This window comes from Mesoplodon densirostris, chromosome 10, assembly GCF_025265405.1.
Source record: "Mesoplodon densirostris isolate mMesDen1 chromosome 10, mMesDen1 primary haplotype, whole genome shotgun sequence".
NCBI classification, from domain to species: Eukaryota; Metazoa; Chordata; class Mammalia; order Artiodactyla; family Ziphiidae; genus Mesoplodon; species Mesoplodon densirostris.
In genome coordinates this window covers 66183465-66204987 of record NC_082670.1, presented here as the reverse complement: position 1 = coordinate 66204987, position 21523 = coordinate 66183465, and the positions used below count along the sequence as shown (strand labels likewise).

General features: G+C 43.3%; 1 protein-coding gene and 2 non-coding genes across 5 annotated transcripts; all 3 read left to right on the top strand.

Moving 5' to 3' along the window:
* The first annotated feature begins 1521 nt into the window (after positions 1–1521).
* Positions 1522–15335, top strand: RPSA (ribosomal protein SA). Of its 3 annotated transcripts, none has more exons than XM_060109695.1 (7): positions 1522–1569; positions 3843–4008; positions 4926–5044; positions 12587–12832; positions 13641–13769; positions 13887–14052; positions 15176–15335. In XM_060109695.1, exons 2-7 carry the CDS (start codon positions 3876–3878, stop codon positions 15268–15270), a joined length of 888 nt encoding a protein of 295 aa, XP_059965678.1. In that variant the 5' UTR covers positions 1522–1569; positions 3843–3875; the 3' UTR covers positions 15271–15335. The 3 variants fall into 3 exon arrangements, with proteins under 3 accessions (XP_059965678.1, XP_059965679.1, XP_059965677.1); XM_060109696.1 differs by lacking the exon at positions 1522–1569 and adding an exon at positions 1603–1881 and having other exon boundaries at positions 15179–15335; XM_060109694.1 differs by lacking the exon at positions 1522–1569 and adding an exon at positions 1603–1881.
* Positions 4708–4858, top strand: LOC132498054 (small nucleolar RNA SNORA62/SNORA6 family). The gene has a single exon (XR_009533677.1). It is a non-coding gene; the product is annotated as a small nucleolar RNA SNORA62/SNORA6 family (small nucleolar RNA).
* On the top strand, positions 12893–13042 carry LOC132498052 (small nucleolar RNA SNORA62/SNORA6 family). The gene has a single exon (XR_009533675.1). It is a non-coding gene; the product is annotated as a small nucleolar RNA SNORA62/SNORA6 family (small nucleolar RNA).
* Positions 15336–21523: the final 6188 nt, after the last annotated feature.

Below are 21523 nucleotides of genomic sequence, written 5' to 3'. Positions count from 1 at the left end.
ACAGCCCCCAGGAACCAAAGTTTGCAGAAGGAAGGCTCTGAGATTTTTATTAAAAATGTGTATGAATAAAAAATAGTGGAGAAACTTGTGCAGAAGACTAGGAGGCTGAGGTGGGGAGGAGAACATGTGGCTGGGGAGCTACAGCCCTTTGACAAGTGCCTCTTAGGCCAAGGGCGCCTCACCATGGCTTATTATCACTACAGCACGTTTTCACCTTTGGAGTTAACTCACTTCCTTGCTGAATATTTTCATTATGCAGATCACATCTCAAGGACAAAGTTATTTTGCGGGAAAAAAATATTTTGTGGAGAAACAAAACCTAAATGTAATTACAGTACCATTTCCTAGTTGTCATAATGGAAGTATTCTGGAGATTCTGTGGTGCACAGGGGAGGGAGCTGCTGAGATAGTTTGGGAGTGCCCCAGAATGCCCTCCAGAGAAGTCCTGCAGTGATAGAACACTGTCCCTAAAAGCCAGCCATTCTTTTTAAGTCTTTTTTTTTTTTTTTTTTTTGTGAGCCAAAATGTCTACAGGTATTTTCAGCAGTTTCTAAGGATGCTTAAAGCCATGACTAAATTTACTCCTTTCCTTGTATGTCAGCTCTTTATTTAAATGCAGTGGGGTTTGTTTTGTTTCAGTTTAAAAACCTGTGTTCCTCATAGAAAATTTCAAGAAACACTAAAAAAATGAGGCCAAAAACCTATCCAGTTTCTCTACTTGTATATCCGTAGTTCTCACCATGGCTGCACATTAAAATTATCTAGATTCTTTTGGTTTGGAGTTGGGCATATGTTTAAAAGCTCTCCAAGTGATTCTAAGCGCAGCCAGGCTTGAAACCTACTGTATAACTAATAATCTGGCTATTGGTTATTTGTTTACAATCATTTAATGCCTAGGGCTTCAATTTTTAAAAATAATCGCCCTCATCCTGCAACTCCTTTTTGTATTTTAATTATTTTTTAACGGCTGCATAGTATTGGGCGGAATAAATATTAACTAGTAATGGATATTGCAATTTTTCTCCTACAAGAAAAATTCTCATGCAAACCACCTGTGCAGTCTTCATTTTATTTTTTTTTTTCCGGGAAACTTCCCGTAAGATAACTTTAAAAAATCTGAATTACACACTGCTAACTTGTCCTCCAAAAACGCAAAGTAATTTCTCCAGCTTTTGTTTATCCAATACAGGCTTGTGTTCAACACCCCTTCCCATGTAAGGAAACTGCAGCTTAGGTGAAGGACCCGCTCAAGTTGATAGGTACAAAAGGCTGGGCGAGACCTCGAATCCATACGGGCGGGCTGGCTGACTGCCTGGGCTGACTTCCGGCCCGCGTCCCTGGTCGCAAACTGCGTGTTCCAACCGGCCCGCCCCTTACCGCCATTCGCTAGTGTCCGCGCCAGCGCCGCAGCCCGCCTTCCGTAGGAAGACCCGCCCCAACGACTCCCGCCTTGCTAGCGCTTCCGCTCGCCTTTCGTTGTCATTGGCTGGAGGCGGACTATATAAGGACGTCATTTCCGCCCGCGCGTTCTTTCCGTGCCAGATAAGGGTCCATACGGCTTTGTTCTGGGTGAGTACCCTGTGGCGTCCGGGCGTACCCCAGGGCCACCAGGACGAACTTCCTGCCGCGACGAGTGTTGCGAGCACCTGGGTGGAAGCCCGCAGGTGGGGCGCGTCTGTCTTCATCTCGGCGCACTCCCCCTCGGATCTGGCGGCCTGCACGTGGCTGGGCTCGGGCCCACGCGTTCCCACAAGGCCCCGGGAGCCGGCGGAGGTCGCGCTCCAGCGGCGGAGGGCCCGAGTTGGAGTGCGGGTGGCTGGGGGTGCAAAGAGACCGGCCTACGCAGCGCGCTACAGTCTCTTCGGGTCCCGACAGTCGGCGGTAAGCCCAGAGACCTGGGCTCCAGTTTTCTCCAGTTGGTTGTATTGGTCTGTTTTCCCCGTTCGTGGTATTCCGTTCAAGAGTTAAGGTTCTTGGCGAGGTTTTTGATGCCGGACAGGCAAAATTAAAGGTCCAGGTTCTTATTCTACTTGTCCAAGATTTCGGACAGGGGACGCAAAGAAAGGCACCTACAGGGACTTCCCCGGCGATCCAGTGGTTAAGACTCCGCTGTTACACTGCAGGGGCCCCGGGTTCGATACCAGGTCGGGGAACTTAAGATCCCGCATGCCTCGCGGTGTTAAAAAAAAATTTTTTTAATTACCAAAAAAAAAAAAAAAGAGAGAGAGAGAGACTGAGGTGTAGAGAGAAACGAAGCAATTTATGAAGGGGCAGAAGCGAAAGTACGCACTCGGAGAAGAATGCGAGCGTCCTCACGAGTGAGGAGCGCACCGAGGGGTTTTTCTGACACACCACCACCCGCCTTTTATTTCACTTTAATTCCTTGAATGGGCGCATATTTCTTTGTTTAGGGTCGGAATACTCATTGTTGGGAGAATCGGAGTGGGATTTTGATTTCACCTGTTACATAAGTTTTTGCTCTTCCCCGTCCGCCTCCAGAAGCCACCGCACCTGCGCTCTAAGAGCCATTTTCCCTTGCTAGTGGAGCGCCAGGCGTGTGAGGTTGTACAGCAGTCACCTGCAGCCTGTGTGCTCGGCCAAGCTCTCTGGGTTTTATGGTCAGGGTTCCCTCATTAAGTGCAAAACAGGAGGTGGCTTTGCTTTTTGCCTGATGTCTGTTTGAGGAGGCTGTTCTTGGGTCCAACCCTGTCTCTCCTGCCTGATTTTGAGGAAAACTAGTTGTAATCGCAGGGAGAAGTAATGCCAAAGCTCCCAGCTTCAGTCGGCTTGAAAATAAACTTCACCACCTTTGCTCAGCTTTAGAATAGTCTAGAACATGGCTGCTGTTCCACGTCTAAGTCCTGCGTACCTTGCGAAGTATTAAGTCTCAGTTCACTATTTTCGTTTAGTTTCATTATCTGGGTGTTTTGTTCCTCTCCATAATACTCTTTAGCAGGATTTCCAGCAATTTTACAAGGTGTTCATGTGTCTCATCCCACTAGACAGCCCAATGCCTGACACTAGGAGGTGTGGTCTGTGGTTAGATTGTATATTTCAAGTTTATCAATATATATTTTTTTCTTTTCTTGTGGTAAGTGGGCCTCTCACTGTGTGGCCTCTCCTGTTGCGGAGCACAGGCTCAGCGGCCATGGCTCACGGGCCCAGCCGCTCCGCAGCATGTGGGATCTTCCCGGACCGGGGCACGAACCTGTGTCCCCTGCATCGGCAGGTGGACTCCCAACCACTGCGCCACCAGGGAAGCCTTATCAATATTTTTTATTGAAGTATAGTTGATTTACAGTGTGCTGATTTCTGCTATACAGCAAAGTGATTAGGTTATACATATGTATACATTCGTCTTTAACATTCTTTTCCATTATGGTTTATCATAGGGTGTTGAATATAGGTCTCTGTGCTATAGAAGAGGACCATGTTTATTCATTCTGTATATAAAAGTTTACATCTGCTAATCCCAACCTCCCACTCCACCCCTCCCCTGTGACAACCACCAAGTCTGTTCTGTCCTGTTTTCTGTTTCATAGATAAGTTCATTTGTGTCATATTTTAGATCATGTAAGTGATAACATGGTGTTTGTCTTTCTCTTTCTGATTTACTTACTATGGTAATCTCTAGTTGGATCCATGTTGCTACAAATGGCATTCTTTTTTATGGCTGAGTAGTATTCTATTGTATATATGTACCACATCTTTATCCGTTCATCTGTCAAGATGGTTAGATTTAAACATTGAGTCATTTGACTCTCAAGAGTTAGAATGCACCCGTTACCTCATCCCACTTGTCACTGGAGTGTAAAGGACTTTTGTTAACTATTGTTTTTCAGGTTCCCGTCGTAACTTAAAGGGAAACGTTAACAATGTCCGGAGCCCTTGATGTCCTGCAAATGAAGGAGGAGGATGTCCTCAAATTCCTTGCAGCAGGAACCCACTTAGGTGGCACCAACCTTGACTTCCAAATGGAACAGTACATCTACAAAAGGAAAAGTGATGGTCAGTCATTGCTTTAGGGTTCTTTTTCTTGGTCATCCCAGCTATAAGGACAAATTTTGATGCTTCTGTTCTGACGGATAGTGCTGATGAAGTGATTTCTAAAATATCAGCCTTGGAGGGCTCTCACTAAGTAACAGATGAAACTAGATCTTTAGATGGGTAAGAAGCTTTAAAACTGGGTAAAAGTGCTGTGGTTGTTTTTGGAAGGAAAGGTTTCTGGACTCCAGTGGAAGAGTGGCTATTGCTAGGTTATGTGACCTGGTTTGGGCCATAAAGCAGCATGATGTAAACATAAAGAGGAATTTCGTCAGCTTAGTTTCTAATAACTTCTCTCCCATGGTGCCTTATATTTTGTGGCTACTGATACAGGTTTGTAAAGCTGAATTCTGAGAGGAAAAGCCACAGATGGGAATTTGGCTTGTTTGAATGTATCAGAAAAGGGAATGTAGGTTGTGATGAGAATATGGGAGGCATTAAGTTCTTCAGCTTAGAACCACTGAAGGAATTATTATGTGTGTGAGTGCGGCAGGGTTTAAAGGAGTTGGGGATGAATCTGACATCAAGGCAGAAGATAAGAGGAAAAGAGTGGTAAGAGGCCAGAAGTAGGTAAGACCTTGTTGGATTCTGCATGGGGGTCCTGAGGGCGGGTTAGTACAGGGGAAGAGTAGGGAGAAGGTGCACTTTGCCTACTGAATCAAGGCTGCACACTATTAAAGCTCAGAGCGGAGGCCAGTGTTGGCCAATGAACTTCTGAGTGTCGGAAGTGTGCTATATTAACGGCAGGATTTTCGCTAACACCAGTAGAGCTTGCCTCTATGACTGGAGTTTGATAGTACTTGCTGCCACATGCATTCAGCTTTTTAGAAGAATGTTAACTTCTAAAGCTTGGCTAGTTGTTAACAAAACCTTGTGTCTAGGCATCTACATCATAAATCTGAAGAGAACCTGGGAGAAGCTTCTGTTGGCAGCTCGTGCCATTGTTGCCATTGAAAACCCAGCTGATGTCAGTGTCATATCCTCCAGGAATACTGGCCAGGTTTGTGGAACAATATGCTTGGTTTTTGTTATAGAACCTAAAGATGTTTTGGGATGTATAGAAAAGCATAAGAAAAAAATAACCCGTAATTTCACTGTTCAGAAATCATTTGAAATTGCCCTGAGTCAGAGGAATTGCCAAAATTCAACCATTTCAGTGTATTTATCACTTTGCATCTGACAGTATGTCAAGGTTCATGTTTTCATGTCATTGTGTGTTTTCTTGTGCCACTAAATATAGAGAAATGACGCTATTAAAGTGGCTCACCACATTTTTCTGCAGTGAGCTTTTTATATTTAAAATGATGCAATACTGGGTTAAAAAAATTAAATGTCAACTTCAGAATATTTCAGGAAGGTCTTCTGAGGGTAGGGTGCCCCCAGTCTTTGCCTCATAAGCAAGAGTAATAATCTTTGCCAGCTTAAATGAATAAAAAATAGCTTAGTATTTTTTAATGGCAAGTAAGGTAAAACTTCAGTCTTTTTTGTCCCATTTCTATCTTGATAATTATTTCCTTTTTCTGCTGAGAAAACTAATGGATTTTTTAAAAACGTGCTTTATAAAAGCATTAAAGCTCTTATTAAAAGGATTTCATTCACCCTGTTTCTAATTTTAAAAAATTTGACTTGGATTTTGACAGTTTTTAAATTATGTATTGATAGTAAGATGCTCTTTTTGAATTTCATTAAAAAATTTTTATTGTATAGTATTTGATTTACAGTGTTGTGTTAATTTATGCTGTACAGCAAAGTGACTCCATTACATATACATATATTCTTATTCTTTTCCATTATGGTTTATCACAGGATATTGAATATAGTTCCCTGTGCTATACAGTAAGGCCTTGTTTATCCATCTTATATAGCATAGTTTGCATCTGCTAATCCCAGACTCCCAATCCTTCCCTCCCCCATCCCTTATCCTCCTTGGCAACTACAAGTCTGTTCTATTTTTCTCTTTCATGGATATGTTCATTTGTGTTGTATTTTAAATTCCACATTTAAGTGAAGTCATACGATGTTTGTCTTTTTATCTTACTTAGTGTGATAATCTCTAGGTCCATCCATGTTGCTACAAATGGCATTATTTCATTCTTTTTAATGGCTGAGTAGTATTCCCGCTGTTCATACACGCCACATTGTCTTTATCCATTCATCTGTCTATGGACATTTCAGTCGTTCCCATGTCTTGGCTATTGTAAATAGTGCTCCTGTGAACATTCAGGTGCCTGAATCTTCGAATTACCGTTTTGTCCGGGTCTCTGCACAGGAGTGGAACTGCTGGGTCATATGGCAGCTCTAGTTTTTTGAGGAACCTCCATAACTGTTTTCCATACTGGCTGCACCAGTTTATGTTCCCACTAACAGGATTAGAGGGTATTCTTTTCTCCACATCCTCTCCAGCATTTATTATTGGTAGACTTTCTGATGATGGCCATTCTGACCAGTGTGAGGTGGTACCTCATTGTAGTAGTGATTTGAATTTCTCTAATAATTAGCAATGTTGAGCATCTTTTCATGTGCCTATTGGCCATCTGTAGTTCTTTGGACAAATGTCTATTTATGTCTTCTGCCCAGTTGTTTGTTTTTTTGTTATTGAAATGTATGAGCTGTTGGTATATTTTGGAAATTAATCCCTTGTTGGACACATCATGTGCAAATATTTTCTCCCAGTTCTTTGTATATTTGGTAGAATTCGCCTATGAAGCCATCTGGTCCTGGACTTTTGTTTGAAGGGAGCTTTTTAATTACACATTCTGTTTCATTTCTAGTAATTAGGCTGTTCAAGTTGTCTGTTTCTTGATTTGGTTTCGGTGGGCTTTATGTTTCTAGAAAGATATCCGTTTCTTCTAGTTTGTCGAGTTTGTTGGCATATAATTGTTCATAATGTTTTTTTGTTGGCATATACTTGTTTGTAATGGTAACAGTTGTGGTTTCTCCTCTTTCATTTCTTATTTTATTTGGGTCTTCTCTCTTGTTGGTGATCCTGGCCAGAGGTTTGTCAATTTTGTTTACCCTTAACAGATCTTGGTTTTATTTTAATCTCTTATTTCCTCTCTGATCTTTTTTTTTTTTAATATTTATTTGTTTGGTCGTGCTGGGTCTTAGTTGTGGCTCACCAGCTCCTTACTTGTGGCACATGAGCTTAATTGCGGCTCATGGGCTCCTTAGTTGTGACACGCATGTGGGATCTAGTTCCCTGACCAGGGATCAAACTGACCCCCTGCACTGGGAGTGCAAGTCTTAACCACTGTACCACCAGAGAAGTCCCTCCTCTCTGATCTGTCTCCTTCCTTCTGCTGACTTGAGATTTTTCTGGTTTCTTAAAGGCCTGTATCGCTGTGAACTTCCCTCTAAGAACTGCTTTTGCTGTATCACATAGATTTTGTGTTTTCATTGTCATTTGCCTCAAGGTATTTTTTAATTTCTTGGATTCCATTGTTGACCCACTGGTTTCTTAGCAGCATGTTTTTTAGTCTCCCATGCAGTTTTTTTTTCTTGTTTCTTTTTCCATGGTTGATTCTAGTTTCATGCAGTTGTGGTCAGAAAAGATGCTTGGAATAATGTCTATGCTCTTAAATTTGTTGAGGCTTATTTTATGCCCTAGTATGTGGTCAATCTCAGAGAATGTTACGTGTGCAGTTGAAAAGAATGTATATTCTGCTTTTTTGGCTCTAATGTCCTGAAAATGTCTTAAGTCTATTGTATCATTTAGGATCTCTGTTGCCTTATTGCTTTTCTCTCTCCCAGATATGTCCATTGATATGAGTGGGGTGTTAAAGTCTCCTATTATTAGTGTATTCCTGTCAGTTTCTCCCTTTATGTCTGTATTTGTTTTATGTATTTGGGTACATGTTGATGAAGAGTATAGTGTCCTCTCCTTTTATTGATCCTTTTACCACATGTCGTGTGCTTTATCTTTCTTTGTAGCCTTTTTTTTTTTAGTCTGTTTTGTCTGATGAGTATTGCGACCCACACTTTCTTGTCATTTCCGTTTGCATGCAATATCTTTTTCCATCTCCTCACTTGCAGTCTGCGTGTGTCATTTGCCCTAAAGTGTCTCTTGTAGGCAGCATATTGTCTAGGCTCTTTTTTTTAATCTAATCTGCTGTTCTGTCTTTTGATGGAACGTTTAGTCCATTGACATTTAAGGTAATTTTATTGCTATTTTAAACATTGTTTTCCTGTTGACTTTATATTTCTTCTTTGTCTCTTTTTGTTTTTCCTTTTGTGGTTTGATGATTTTCTTTTGTATTGTGCTTTTGTTTTCTTGGTTTTGTGAATCTATTGTGTTTTTGATTTGTGGTTTTTCAAATATGTTAACCCCTTCCTATATCAACTTGACTTAGACTGGTAGTCATACAGGCTCACTTTCTAGAAGAAAAAAAAATCCACATTTTCTTTCATCCCCCACATTTTGTGATTTTGATGTCCTCTTTTACATCTTCATGTTTATCCCTTTGCTTTAAGTGGTTATCATCGCTTTAAGAGAAATTTTTTGATTTCTTTTTAAAATCTGTTTACTGGCTTATTTAAGTGATTTACTTTCCAACTGATTTTTTTTTCCCTTTCCTATAGATTCTTCTTTTCTATTTAGAGAAGACCTCTCAGTATTTACTTTAGGGTAGGTTTAGTATTGCTGTATTCTTTAAGTTTTTGCCTGTCTGAGGAAATTCTCCTGTTCCAAATGATAATCTTGCTGGGTAGAGTTGCAGGTTTTTCCCTTTCAGGACTTCGAATATATGTTGCCACTCCCTTATGGCCTACAATCAGCTGAAAGCCTTATGGGGGTTCCCTTGTAATTAACTCTTTGTTTTTCTCTTGCTGTCTTTAGAATCCTTTGGGGTTTTTTTTTTTTTTTTTTTTTTTTTTTTTTTGCGGTACGCGGGCCTCTCACTGCTGTGGCCTCTCCCGTTGCGGAGCACAGGCTCTGGACGTGCAGGCTCAGCGGCCATGGCTCACGGGCCCAGCCGCTCCGCGGCATGTGGGATCCTCCCGGACTGGGGCACAAACCCGTGTCCCCTGCATCAGCAGGCGGACTCTAAAGCACTGCGCCACCAGGGAAGCCCTGGGGGGTGCATTTTAATTATGTCTTGGTGTAGGTCTGTTTTGGTTTATTTTGTTTGGGGTGCTCTGTGCTTCCTGTACCTGGATATCAGTTTCCTTCTTTAGGTTTGGGAAGTGTTCAGCCATAATTTCTTCAAATACATTTTCAATCCCCTTTCTCTTCTCCTTCTGGGATCCCTATTATGTGTAGATTGGAATGCTTTATATTATCCCATAGGTCCCTTATATTGCTTTCATTTTTCATTTGGCTTTCTGTCTGCTGTTCTCATTGGGTGATTTCCATTCTATCTTGCAAATCACTTTCTTCTGAAGATAGATCACTGTCTTCCAGATAGCGTTCCTCTGCATTATTCATTCTGCTATTCATTGCCTTTAGTTTAGCTTTTGTCCCTGCAAATGAATTTTCTGATTTTTCGTGGTTCTTCCTTAATAATTTGTAGTTCCTTTTCACAGTAATCGCATTTCTGTTGATAGTCCTTCTCAATTTGTTCAGTATTTCATTATTTCCTTTTTTAATTCGATGTCTGTTAGACTCAGGTCATTTTCATTGTTTGTTCTTCAGGGGAATTCTCTTGATCTTTTAATTGGGAGTGGTTCCTCTGTCTCTTCATTTTACTTATATTTCTCTTGCTCTGTGAGTTGAGAAAGTTATCTACTGTGGCGTTGGAGGGCTTTTTTTTTTTTTTTTAACTTATTTTATTTTGGTTGCCCTTGGTCTTAGTTGTGGCGTGCGAACTCTTAGTTATGGCATGCATGTGGGATCGATCTAGTTCCCTCACCAGGGATCGAATCCACGTCCCCTGCATTGGAAGGTGGATTCTTTTTTTTTTTTTTTTAATGTTGAGCCTTCTTTTAAATTTATTTATTTATTTATTTATTTATTTTTTTTTTGGCTGTGTTGGGTCTTCGTTTCTGTGCGAGGGCTTTCTCTAGTTGTGGCAAGCGGGATCCACTCTTCATCGCGGTGCGCGGGCCTCTCACTGTCGTGGCCTCTCCCGTTGCGGAGCACAGGCTCCAGACGCGCAGGCTCAGTAGCCGTGGCTCACGGGCCCAGTCGCTTTGCGGCATGCGGGATCTTCCCGGACCAGGGCCCAAACCCGTGTCTCCTGCATTAGCAGGCAGACTCTCAACTGCTGCGCCACCAGGGAAGCCCTGGAAGGTGGATTCTTAACCACCGCGCTACCAGGGAGGTCCCTTGGAGGGCTATTTTTATGTGGGAATGTCACTGCATAGCCTCTTTGGGTTTAACATATTTGGTGCGAGGGCTGTTTTTACTGTGGATGCTTGCTGCCTCTTTCCTCAGTGTATGGTGGCCATCATCCCCTTGACAGGAGGTGTGACTGGTGCGGTGAGTAGAGCCTACACTGGATGTTGTTTACTCTGTGGTTGTCACTACCCTGTCAGAGGCAGGGTATGCTCCCTAGTTGTTATTATAGAGTAGAAGCCCCCAGAGCTGAGCTGCGGCGTAAGGTAGGCTGGATTGGAGCGTTTCCACTGGGGGAGGAGCCACTGCGTCTTTCTCTGCAGGAGCTGTTCACTGGCGAGTGTGCTCTGTGGTGCCACCTGTCACCTGTTGTGCTGTTGGCACTGCCCTCAGCCCCATCGTAAACCAGGGAATGCTGGCAGTCAGCCCTGGCGTCCTTCAGGTGTTGTTTTCACAAGGCCACTCGCGCAGATCCACTGAAGTCAGGTGCCAGGACAGCAGTAGTCGCACACCTGGACCCCCTGTAGGAGCTATGGAGGCAGCTCAGACCCTGGCCCAGCCCCCGTGTGCCCGTGCCCACAAAGCTCACAGCTGCTTAGGCAGGACCCGTCCCAGTTGCAGGAACACTCGTCCATGTGGATGTCCTGCAGGAGCTGAGTTTACAAAGCTGGTGGCAGATGTGTAAATCCACAGCTCGTGTAGCCGTGGGGAGAGATTTCAGCCTGCTTCCTAAGTTGCGTGGCCCCTGGGGCTAGGCTGCAATTTCAGCCCTGCCTCTGCTCCTGGGCAACTTGCTGGCGTCTGCTCCTGGGTCCACTGAGCCGGCTGTCGGCGCTGGGGCTGGTGAGTGGAGAAAGAGGCTGCACTGGCGACCCCACTTCTCCTTTCGCGTGCCACTCAACAGCGGCGCTTCCCTTCTGTGGTGGGCCCGGCCTTTTTCCACAAACACTCCTGGTTGCGGCTGTGCCACTCTCCAGCCCCTTCAGGCTGTCTCTGCAAAGCCAACCAGTCATCTCTCTGGGTCTGTCCTCTAAACCAGCACCCAGCCCCCACCTGTACTAACGGACACGCATCTCAGGCTGGGGTGTGCAGGTCTCTCTGTTATGCCCACCACAAGCCAGTTGTTGTGCTCTCCTCTGAGCCTTAGGAGCTCCCTTTCTGTCCCAGTTGATCTCCCCACCGTTGAGGGGGCTTCCCAGGGTGTTGGGAGCCTTTCCTCTTCTTCACCTCCCTCCCGGGACACAGGTCCCATCCTGCTTCCTCTTTTTTTTCATTTTGTCCAACCCAGTTATGTGGAGATCTTTCTTGCCCTTTCAGGTGTTTGAAGTCTTCTGCCAGTGTTCAGTAGGTGTTCTGTGACAGTTGTTCCATTTGTAGATGTATTTTTGACGTAGTTGTGGGAGGAGGTGAGTTCCATGTCATTCTACTCCACTATCCTGATTGGAACCCCCTGCAGATGTATGTTAATGGGGTATTCCCCAGAGGCTGGCTTATGACTGGACCTCTGTGGTTTGATGTATGGCTGACAGTTTTAATTACTGCTGTAGAACGAACTTAGTGACCACTCTGTGCTTCCCTCAGCGAAAATTTACTGAGTATCTAGATTGGTCCAGGCAATGCTTGCTGAGTGCTCGGAATATAGCAGAAAAGCAGTCTGTTTTTGAAGGGATGAAGGAAATGAGCTTTCTGTAGGGGGAAGTTAGAGGATAAGAAAGGTGGGTGTATTCCTGCTCTGTATAGGTTGGCTGTGACAAAATCTGACCGGTAACAGAAGTGCTTACTAGATGCCAGGCACTGTTCTGCGTGGTGTGTATCGATTCATGTAATTTTTACAATTCTATGAGGAACTTGGAGGCACCTGAGTAACTTGCCCCAGTTACTTGTAAGTGACCTACTTGGTACTTGAACCAGGCTGGTTGGCTCTGGAACCTGCAGAAGTGAGGAAGTTGTAAGCCTCAGATACCTGAGGGAAGAGCATCCCCAGCAGAGGGCCTAGGGGTGGGGCCGTGCTTGGCATGTTTTTTGGCTCTAATTTTGTAAGTATTTTTCATGTAATAAGTGAAGGATATAGAAGAATTACTGGATGTTTTGAGTGTTTAACTTGATGGTTTCATTTTTGAGTAAGGGATTTTGGGAGGTTCTGACCAGATAGGCTGCTTCATGGGATTACAGAACTTGGTGTTGACCCACTTATAATTGCAGGACTGCTGCAGTTCTGCAAGATGGCACCATCTCTGGAGCACTGTTACCTCTTAACATTGATTCTTCCAGCGCGCTGTGCTGAAGTTTGCTGCTGCCACTGGAGCCACTCCTATTGCTGGCCGCTTCACTCCTGGAACCTTCACGAACCAGATCCAGGCAGCCTTCCGGGAGCCAAGACTTCTGGTGGTTACTGATCCCAGGGCTGACCACCAGCCTCTCACAGAGGCCTCTTACGTTAACCTGCCTACCATTGCTCTGTGTAACACAGACTCTCCTCTGCGGTATGTGGACATTGCCATCCCATGCAACAACAAGGTAACAATTTTATGATCTAAACTAGAGCTGGAGAATAAGTGCTCTAGAGACAGACATTCCTCTGCACATTGTTAGAGCTTGGAGTTGAGGCCACTGGCCGATGAACTCACAAGTGTAGGTAGTGTGCTACATGAGGGGCAAGTTTTTCGCTAACATCACAAGGGTCTCTGGCCCAATGAGTGGAGTTTGATAGTAATACTTGCTACAAACGTATGATTTTAATACATGAAAGCTTTAAGGAGAGATGAAAAAACATTTAAAAAATGGCCTGTGTTTTCTTCTGCTTTTCTCCGTTATTTCTTACTCCTGGACCTCTCAGGCATTACTTGGCCTTTCTGTTTTCAGACTAACTTGATGTATCCTGATGTAAGATCCTAAAAAGGTGGGTTGCATATGGTTCAAATTAGTCTGGTTTGTCACTGGTCACAAAACCCTTGTTACACAAAAGAATCAGGCAAAGAGGTTTTTTTTTTTCTCCCTACTACCAGTGTTCAGGCACTGACCCCAGGTAATTCATTTTGTTGTCTAGAGTGGACTCTTGATTAATCCCCATGATTCATTCCAGTGGCAATCAAGGTTGAGAACCAGAGTTACGGAATAATCTTGCTTAAATAAGTCTTTTATTATTTTTATTGGAGTGTAGTTGCTTTACAATGTTGTGTTAGTTTCTGCTATACTATGAACACTTTTAAACTAAGATATGTCTGTTCACATGGTACCAAGGGACCCAGCTGTTAGGTGGAATGGGAGGTGCTTGCTGTTTGGGGTTCGCTGACTATCACTTTATAATAACCTGGCACTCTTGCAGGGAGCTCACTCAGTGGGTCTGATGTGGTGGATGCTTGCCCGGGAAGTTCTGCGCATGCGTGGCACCATCTCCCGTGAACACCCATGGGAGGTCATGCCTGATCTCTACTTCTACAGAGATCCTGAAGAGGTGAGCTTCCTCCACAAAGGCTTGTGGTAACATGAACAAATTAGACACTTTAGTCTGTGCTTCTTGGCAGTAAAGTCTGTCAGTCCCTGTAAACGAAAACATTTTTTTCTAAACCAGATTGAAAAGGAAGAGCAGGCGGCAGCTGAGAAGGCTGTGACCAAGGAGGAATTTCAGGGCGAATGGACCGCCCCAGCTCCTGAGTTCACTGCTGCTCAGCCTGAGGTGGCGGACTGGTCCGAAGGTGTGCAGGTGCCCTCTGTGCCTATTCAGCAGTTCCCCACTGGTACGTATCAAGATCCAAGGGCGTCAGGCTGGTGGTTTAGAACTTCTGTGTTTCCAGTGTAACATATATATACACACTTTATATATATATATATATATATATATACACACACACACACACACACACATATGCATATATACACACAGTTTATATATACGTGTACAGTAAATCCTGTACATAAAAACGAATTCCCATTCTGAGAGCACATTTGTAAGTCCAACACAGTTAGCCTAGGTACCCAACTAACACAATGGGCTATATATAGTACTATACTGTAATAGGCTTATAATACTTCACACAAATAACAAAAAAAAAACAAAAAATAAAACATTTTTAATCTTATAGTACAGTACAACAGCTGGCATACAGGGGCTGGCATCGAGTGAACAGGCAAGAAGTGTTACTGACTGGAGGAGGGAGAGGAGGTGGGAGGGAGATGGTAGAGCTGAAAGGTCGTCAGCTATTGGAGATGGAGGGTAATTTCACTCACGCTTGACCTTGATGGCACAGGTCTGGTTCCCTGCTGGATTCAGTTCCGCCTACTCTTGAAAAAACGGAGTCAGTGATGTCGCGGTAGTACTATATGTACCAGCTACATCACCACTGCTTTTACACTTGCTTCCGGACATCCTGTGCTTGAAGTAAAGATACTGTAACTGTGTGCTCTATACAGTACTGTACAGTACACAAAAGTACAACCACTTGTAGAGGATGCAGGCACGTGATAGTGTACAGCAGACATGTGAATTAACTTACGTGATTGGACATGCGAATGCACTTTCTCTTTGAGAGTTCGTAACTTGAAGGTTCGTATGTAGGGCACTTAGTGTATGCATGTGTACATGTATACGTATATACACACATACATACACTATATATATATATATATACACACCCATCCTAGCATTAAAGGATTTTTGTCTCTGCCATAGCTGTGCTAATAACTTGACAGGTTGAATTCAGGTGCTTTTGAAATATTCTGTCTTTTGTCTTTGTCCTTTGAAATGAGTTATCTGTTGGAATGCAAGGCAGATTGCTGCTGGTGGTGAGGTGACAAAAATACTATGGGAATGGGGCTGATGGCTTTTTTTTTTTTTTTTTTTTTTTGGTATTTTCTCAACAGAAGATTGGAGTGCTCAGCCTGCCACTGAAGACTGGTCTGCAGCTCCCACTGCTCAGGCCACCGAGTGGGTAGGAACAACCACTGAGTGGTCTTAAAACTGTTCTTCCACAAACTCTTAAAATGGGAAATAGGTTGATGGAAAATAAACAGTTTCTAAAAATTGTGTCCATTTATTTCAGTTCATGGGACAGGCCTGGGATGAAAGCCTTGCTCAGCCCGTTCCTAGTGTGTGGCTCTGGGCAAGAGATGATGTTTCTGGGCCCAAATGTCCTCAGCAGGGGATAATCTTGGAGCTGTGATGCAGAGCAATGTATCACATTGTCCTTTTGTTAGTATGTAATTTAAAAATAATTTTAAAGAGTAAAATATACATGCAGATGATCATGAAAGACATACCTGTGTATTCTTGGAGAATAAGGATCAAGTTAAAACCTCTAGCCATTACACAGATTACCAAGTAGGAGGGTGCCAAGATCTGAGAGTCTTCATGTTCCCCTCCCTGCTCCTTCGTGAAGTCACAAGCTTCTCTCCTTCGATCCTTTGGAAAGGGTAAGATGATCAAATCAAGAATTCTTTAGTTTGTTTGTTTTTGAGCTTCCTATAAATGGAATCATATCTTGTGTGACTTGCTTCTTTTCCCTCTGTTATTTTGTGCTTTTTCACCCCTCTTGCCATGTTCCCAAAGAGTCATCCATGACCTCTAACTGCAGTGGCCATTTGAGTTGTTTCCATAGGCCATTAGCAGCAGAGCTATTTTGAACATTTTTGATAGATCCTGGTGTACGGAAATTTCCTCACTCTGGGTTTCAAACTCTAGCTTCACCAGATAATGTCAGATGATGTCACAGTCATCTATAAAATGCTCTGAAAACAGCCACAGCCCTTAGTACTAAAGCGCTGTCCTCTAGTCACTGCTCAGAGCTGCTGCCTCAAAAGTACAGGATGTGGGGCTTCCCTGGTGGCGCAGTGGTTGAGAGTCCGCCTGCCGATGCAGGGGACACGGGTTCGTGCCCCGATCCCGGAAGATCCCACATGCCGCGGAGCGGCTGGGCCCGCGAGCCATGGCCGCGGAGCCTGTGTGTCCGGAGCCTGTGCTCCGCAACGGGAGAGGCCACAGCAGTGAGAGGCCCGCGTACAGAAAAAAAAAAAAAAAAGTACAGGATGTGATCCTGGCCCCTCTCTTTCCCCGCTGCTCTTAGGACTGTCCCCAGGCCAATGCCACACTGTCTTTCCTGTTTACTGGAGTTTTATAATCCACTATAGCAACGGGTAGCACGGTCTTCCTGCCTTTTCTCCAAATGTTATGGTTATTATTGAACCTTCTGCATTGTCATATACATTTTTTAACCTAGTGCAGCTCCAGTATAAAGCCAGTTGGGATTGCATTGACTGTAATTTAGTGACTATAATTGACTGATTGACTGGAGTTTTTCAGTCCATGAACAGTCTACATCCTGCAAGATTCTCATTTTTATGTCCCTCCCTCAATAAAATTTTAGAATTTCTTCTAAAGAGGTTTTGCACATCTTTTGTTAGGTAAATATATTTATTCCTAGATTCTCAAGGTGTTTTAAATCGTACTCTTCCACAATTGGGGATCCTGTTGGAATCCATATTTAAATAAAACATGTATGCAGTGGTAAATGGCACTACTGCCATGGTGCTTCTGACCTTGCCTGAGCAATCCACGCTTTCTGTGCAAGGCAAGAATGAGATTACCGAACTCCACCTGTGAAAAACCTCCAAACCTACATGCCAAACATTGAACTCATTTAGTAGAGAAGAACCTACTGCACTCCTACCCATGCTAAGTTCAGTGGGTTTCACTTACAAATAAACTGAGAATTTTCCAATTCTACCTTTGCAAAGAATCTCAAGTAAAATAATTCAATAATCAACGTAAGTATTAAGTGCTTACTCTGGACCAGACATGAGTCTAAGCACTTGGGGGCAGAGCAGTGAATGAAGCTTGTGACCCTATGGCAGTAACATTTTGATGGGTAAGGCAGTAATAAAGCTTAAGTATGCCGTTGTCTGTAGGGTCAGAAGTGAGGATGTAGATGTGAAGGTTTGCCTCAATCACAGGCCTCAGGCTATAGGAGAGAAAAATGGGAGAGGATCACTGGGGGAGAACCGAAAGAGCCCAAAGAAACCCCTCTGGAAGGAGTCGTCTCATCAAGCTGGGAGAGGTTCTGCTCTCCGTCGGGACTTGGGGCCCTTTACCAGAGGCCATGGAGTCTCCTGGAGCCCATGCTGTGTGAGGTATGGAAATGAGTTGGGGACCTGGGTGGGGGGCAAGGAAAATCTCTAACCATACAGACATCTGTTCCAGTTCTGCTCCCTGCTGTACAAGCACTGGAAGACGGTGGCCCGAGGAGCACTCCGCAGCCCCACTCCCCGCCACATGTGATGCACGTGGTCCACACCGGTGCAAAGAGCTCTCAGCGTTGTCGGAAGTGTCCACCATCATGTCCCCACTGGAAGGCTCTCTGCCACATCCTCAGCCACTGATCTCTGCATTTCCTTCCACCCAATACCCTGTGCCAACCCAAGGGGTGTCTTCCACTTAGAATTTTCAAGAGAAAGTTACAGCTTTCAGCATGGGAAAGTAGCCCTCCTGACCATCGTGGCCACACAAGATTTCAAGACAAGGAATGACTGCGCTGGCATAACATGACATTTGTTTCAAAATCCTTTTTGGAGGTTTTTGCTTTTTTTTTTTTTTGTATTATTTCATATAGAAATTGTTATAAATTGCTTCTTAAAACAATGTTTAATAACACTGCTTTTGCAATTTAAAAATGAAAAAAAATACAATTTATAACAAGGGCATATGAAACTAGACACTGTTGGAGAGGAGTCTGGTGAACTAGAAAAATATATGAAGAAATGACATAGGGATAGAACATAGGAAAGAGAAGATTAATATAGAGGACAAAATGAGAGTCAAACATCTAGTTGGAGTTCCAGAGGGATAAGAGAGAATGAGGGAAGTCAGAATTTTCTGAACTTCGCATGAGTCCACCAATTCAGGAATTCCAGTGTTTACCAAGTAGGATCAATTTATTTTTAGAAACCTATCCTTACACTGTTGAGGAATCAAGGAAACACCAAGCACAAAAGTGTTCTTGAAAATAACCAAAGAAAAAGGACACCCGACTGTTCCCTATCAACAGAGAAGACAATAAAATGAGAAAAAAGAAGTGGTCAACCCAGCTCTGTTAGCCGAGAGTTAGTTAGGACACTATACTTTTCCAGAAAACAAAGTTACTAAGAAAAAGTGATGCCAGAAGGAAGCTGTAGCCAAGAGTGCTGGTGGTCGACCAATGTCCGTCCTCCCTTCTTCCATAGTAACAGATGTGCTGATTGTTAACTGGGTATAGGCTGAGAAGCTGGTGCCTCACGTTACACAGTGATAAGATGTTCAGTCAGGTTTGGGGGCCTGCATTACTTTGGAGGGTGGACTATAATTTGACCAAATCTGTGTCATTAGGGACATGGTCAGGAAGATTTAGAATGATGGATTATGTTGACAATTTTTTGACTGCTTTGAGCAAAGTCCTGTGAAGGAACAACTCCAGCTAAATCTAGGCAGCCTGTAAGCAGAAATGGAAGGACACAGAGTTCTGCTAATATAGGCACGTTCTGTCTCTGACCTGCAATATACTCAGCCACACATTTCTGTACGACCAAGTCAAGCAGTTATGAGCTATGCATCTGAAGGGGCAGACTCTGAAGAAGGTAACACTCTTGCTCCTTGGAAAGCTAGCACACAGAAAGAGTAGGTAGGATCAAAGGTGTTTTCCATTACAAACCCGCGATAAGGAAGAAAAAAATCTGGAAAAATCAGATTATGGTAACCAGGCTTTGGAACAGGAACGCTCATACTGGCTGGTGGGAGTATAAATTGGTACAGTTTGGCATTATTTAGGAACACAAGCATCTGTAACATCCCTCTTGGGGGTATACACCAAAGACACCTATGCACATTTGCACTAGGATATGTGGACAGGAATGCTAATCAATAAACCTGGAAATAGCCTAGGGTCCATCCAGAGCACAGTTCCTAAGTTGAGGTATATTTATATCATATCAAAGAGTGCCAGGCAACAGTGAAAATGAACGAAGCACAGCTACATGCAATGACATGCATAAATTAAAGTGTTTCAATGTCTGTAATCTGAGAGAGGTTAGAATATAAGAATGTCTCTCATCCACACGCTCATTGTACGACGTGACCTTCCCACAATCCCATGGGTGGAACCTATGTCCTCTCCCTTTTAACCTGAGTGGAACTTCGTGACTCCCTCAACTAATAAGGTACAGTGAGTGATGCTACATGATTTCCAAGGATAGAGCATAAAAGTGCCACTCCCTTCTGTCTGCATCTCTTGGGACATTTGTTCAGGGAACTCAGCCGTCATCCAGTGAGGAAGCCCTAGGAGATTAGAAGCCCACTTGGAGAAGCAGCATCAAGGCCCCTCACTCCCAGGCCCCAGACCAGCAGAACTGCCAGCTGACAGCCAGCATTAACTCGCCCGCCATGGGAGTGATCTGTACTGAAAGTGGACTGTCCAGTATCAACTAGAACCATCTCAGTTGATGCGACGTAGAGCAGATGAAAGTCACTCCTGTCAAGCTCTGTCAACAACTGCATATTCATGAGCAAAATAAATGATTTTTGTTGTTTTAAGCCACTTAGCTTTAAGAAAACTTGTTACTCAGTAACAGATCGCTGATATAATGGGAAAATTCTAGAGACATTTCCACTAAAGTCAGAAACAAGACATAGATGTCCACTATTACCACTACTTTATATCATAGCAAATCAGGCAATGCAATGAAGCAAGAGTAACTAATTAGGGCTTCCCTGGTGGCGCAGTGGTTGAGAATCTGCCTGCCAATGCAGAGGACACGGGTTTGAGCCATGGTCTGGGAAGATCCCACATGCCGCAGAGTGACTGGGCCCGTGAGCCACAACTACTGAGCCTGCGCGTCTGGAGCCTGTGCTCCGCAACAGGAGAGGCCGCGACAGTGAGAGGCCCACACTGCGCGATGAAGAGTGGCCCCCACTCGCCGCAACTAGAAAAAGCCCTCACACAGAAACGAAGACCCAACGCAGCCAAATAAATAAATAAAATAAATTTATTTAAAAAAGAGTAACTAATTATATACACAATCTATAGTCACCTGATTTCTTTATAGAATTTACCATAAGCATTTCTCCACAATATTATAGCTTTTGTATATATATTGTGTGTATATATATATATATAGCTATTGTATATATTAACTATAAAATAAAGTATTAAGTGGCTACCAAACGCTTTGTATATGTTTTTTCCTATTTTTAATATTTTCCAAATTTCTATTTTCATAAACATAGCTATCATGAACATCCTGTGGTTAACTGGATCAAATAACAGGAATATTTTAAGGATTTAAAATAAAATCATTAAGTATTCTGGAATTACATTTTTAGTAGCAGCAAAAGGGACTGCAGGCTCAATTTTATTGTCACCCACAATAATAATAATAAATAATAATAATTATTATTATTCTGGTCATGCTGCATGGCTTGTGGAAGCTTATTACCCCTACCAGGGATCAAACCCGGGCCCCTGGCAGTGGAAGCACTAAGTCCTAACCACTGGACCACCAGGGAACTCCCCACAATAATTATTAATCTCTGTTAATCTGATTAATGAAAATTTTCATTTCAGTGTTGTTTCTTTGCATTTCAATTACGTAAAGAGCAGTTCTTGACCTGCTTTGATTTGAACATCCAGAAAGAAGCTACAAGGCTTGATGCTTCCAGAAGCATTTCTCCACATACTGGGAAGCTAGTCTAGGTGGCATTAAGGTACCCTCTGCCAGCAATAATCTATGCATAAGATGACCAAATAAAAAAGCCACTGCCTTCCATTTTTGTTGCAAAAATAGAGGAAGATAACAAACTGATATCTTGTAATTTTACTATTCAATGATATGTGCTAAAAACTATGTGCTCTGCACAGAACTAGGGACATGGGAACCGACAGAGAACTAGGACCATTCCCTACCCTCCAGGAATTTACTCTGTAATTTGGAGAGAAGACAAATAGAAAGGTGTCTATTGGGACTTCCCTTGTGGTCCAGTGGTTAAGACTCTGCGCTTCCAGAGCAGGGGGCGCGGGTTCAATCCTTGGTCGGGGAGCTAGGATCTCACATGCCACAAGGTCCAAAAAAAAAAAAAAAAGAAAGGCATCTATCATGTGAAGGCGACAAAGGGCAGAGATACCTATGCTACTTTTGTTTTTCTATCAAAACAGTAGGTTTATGAGTTAAAAAGATAGACTTAAGAAAAGC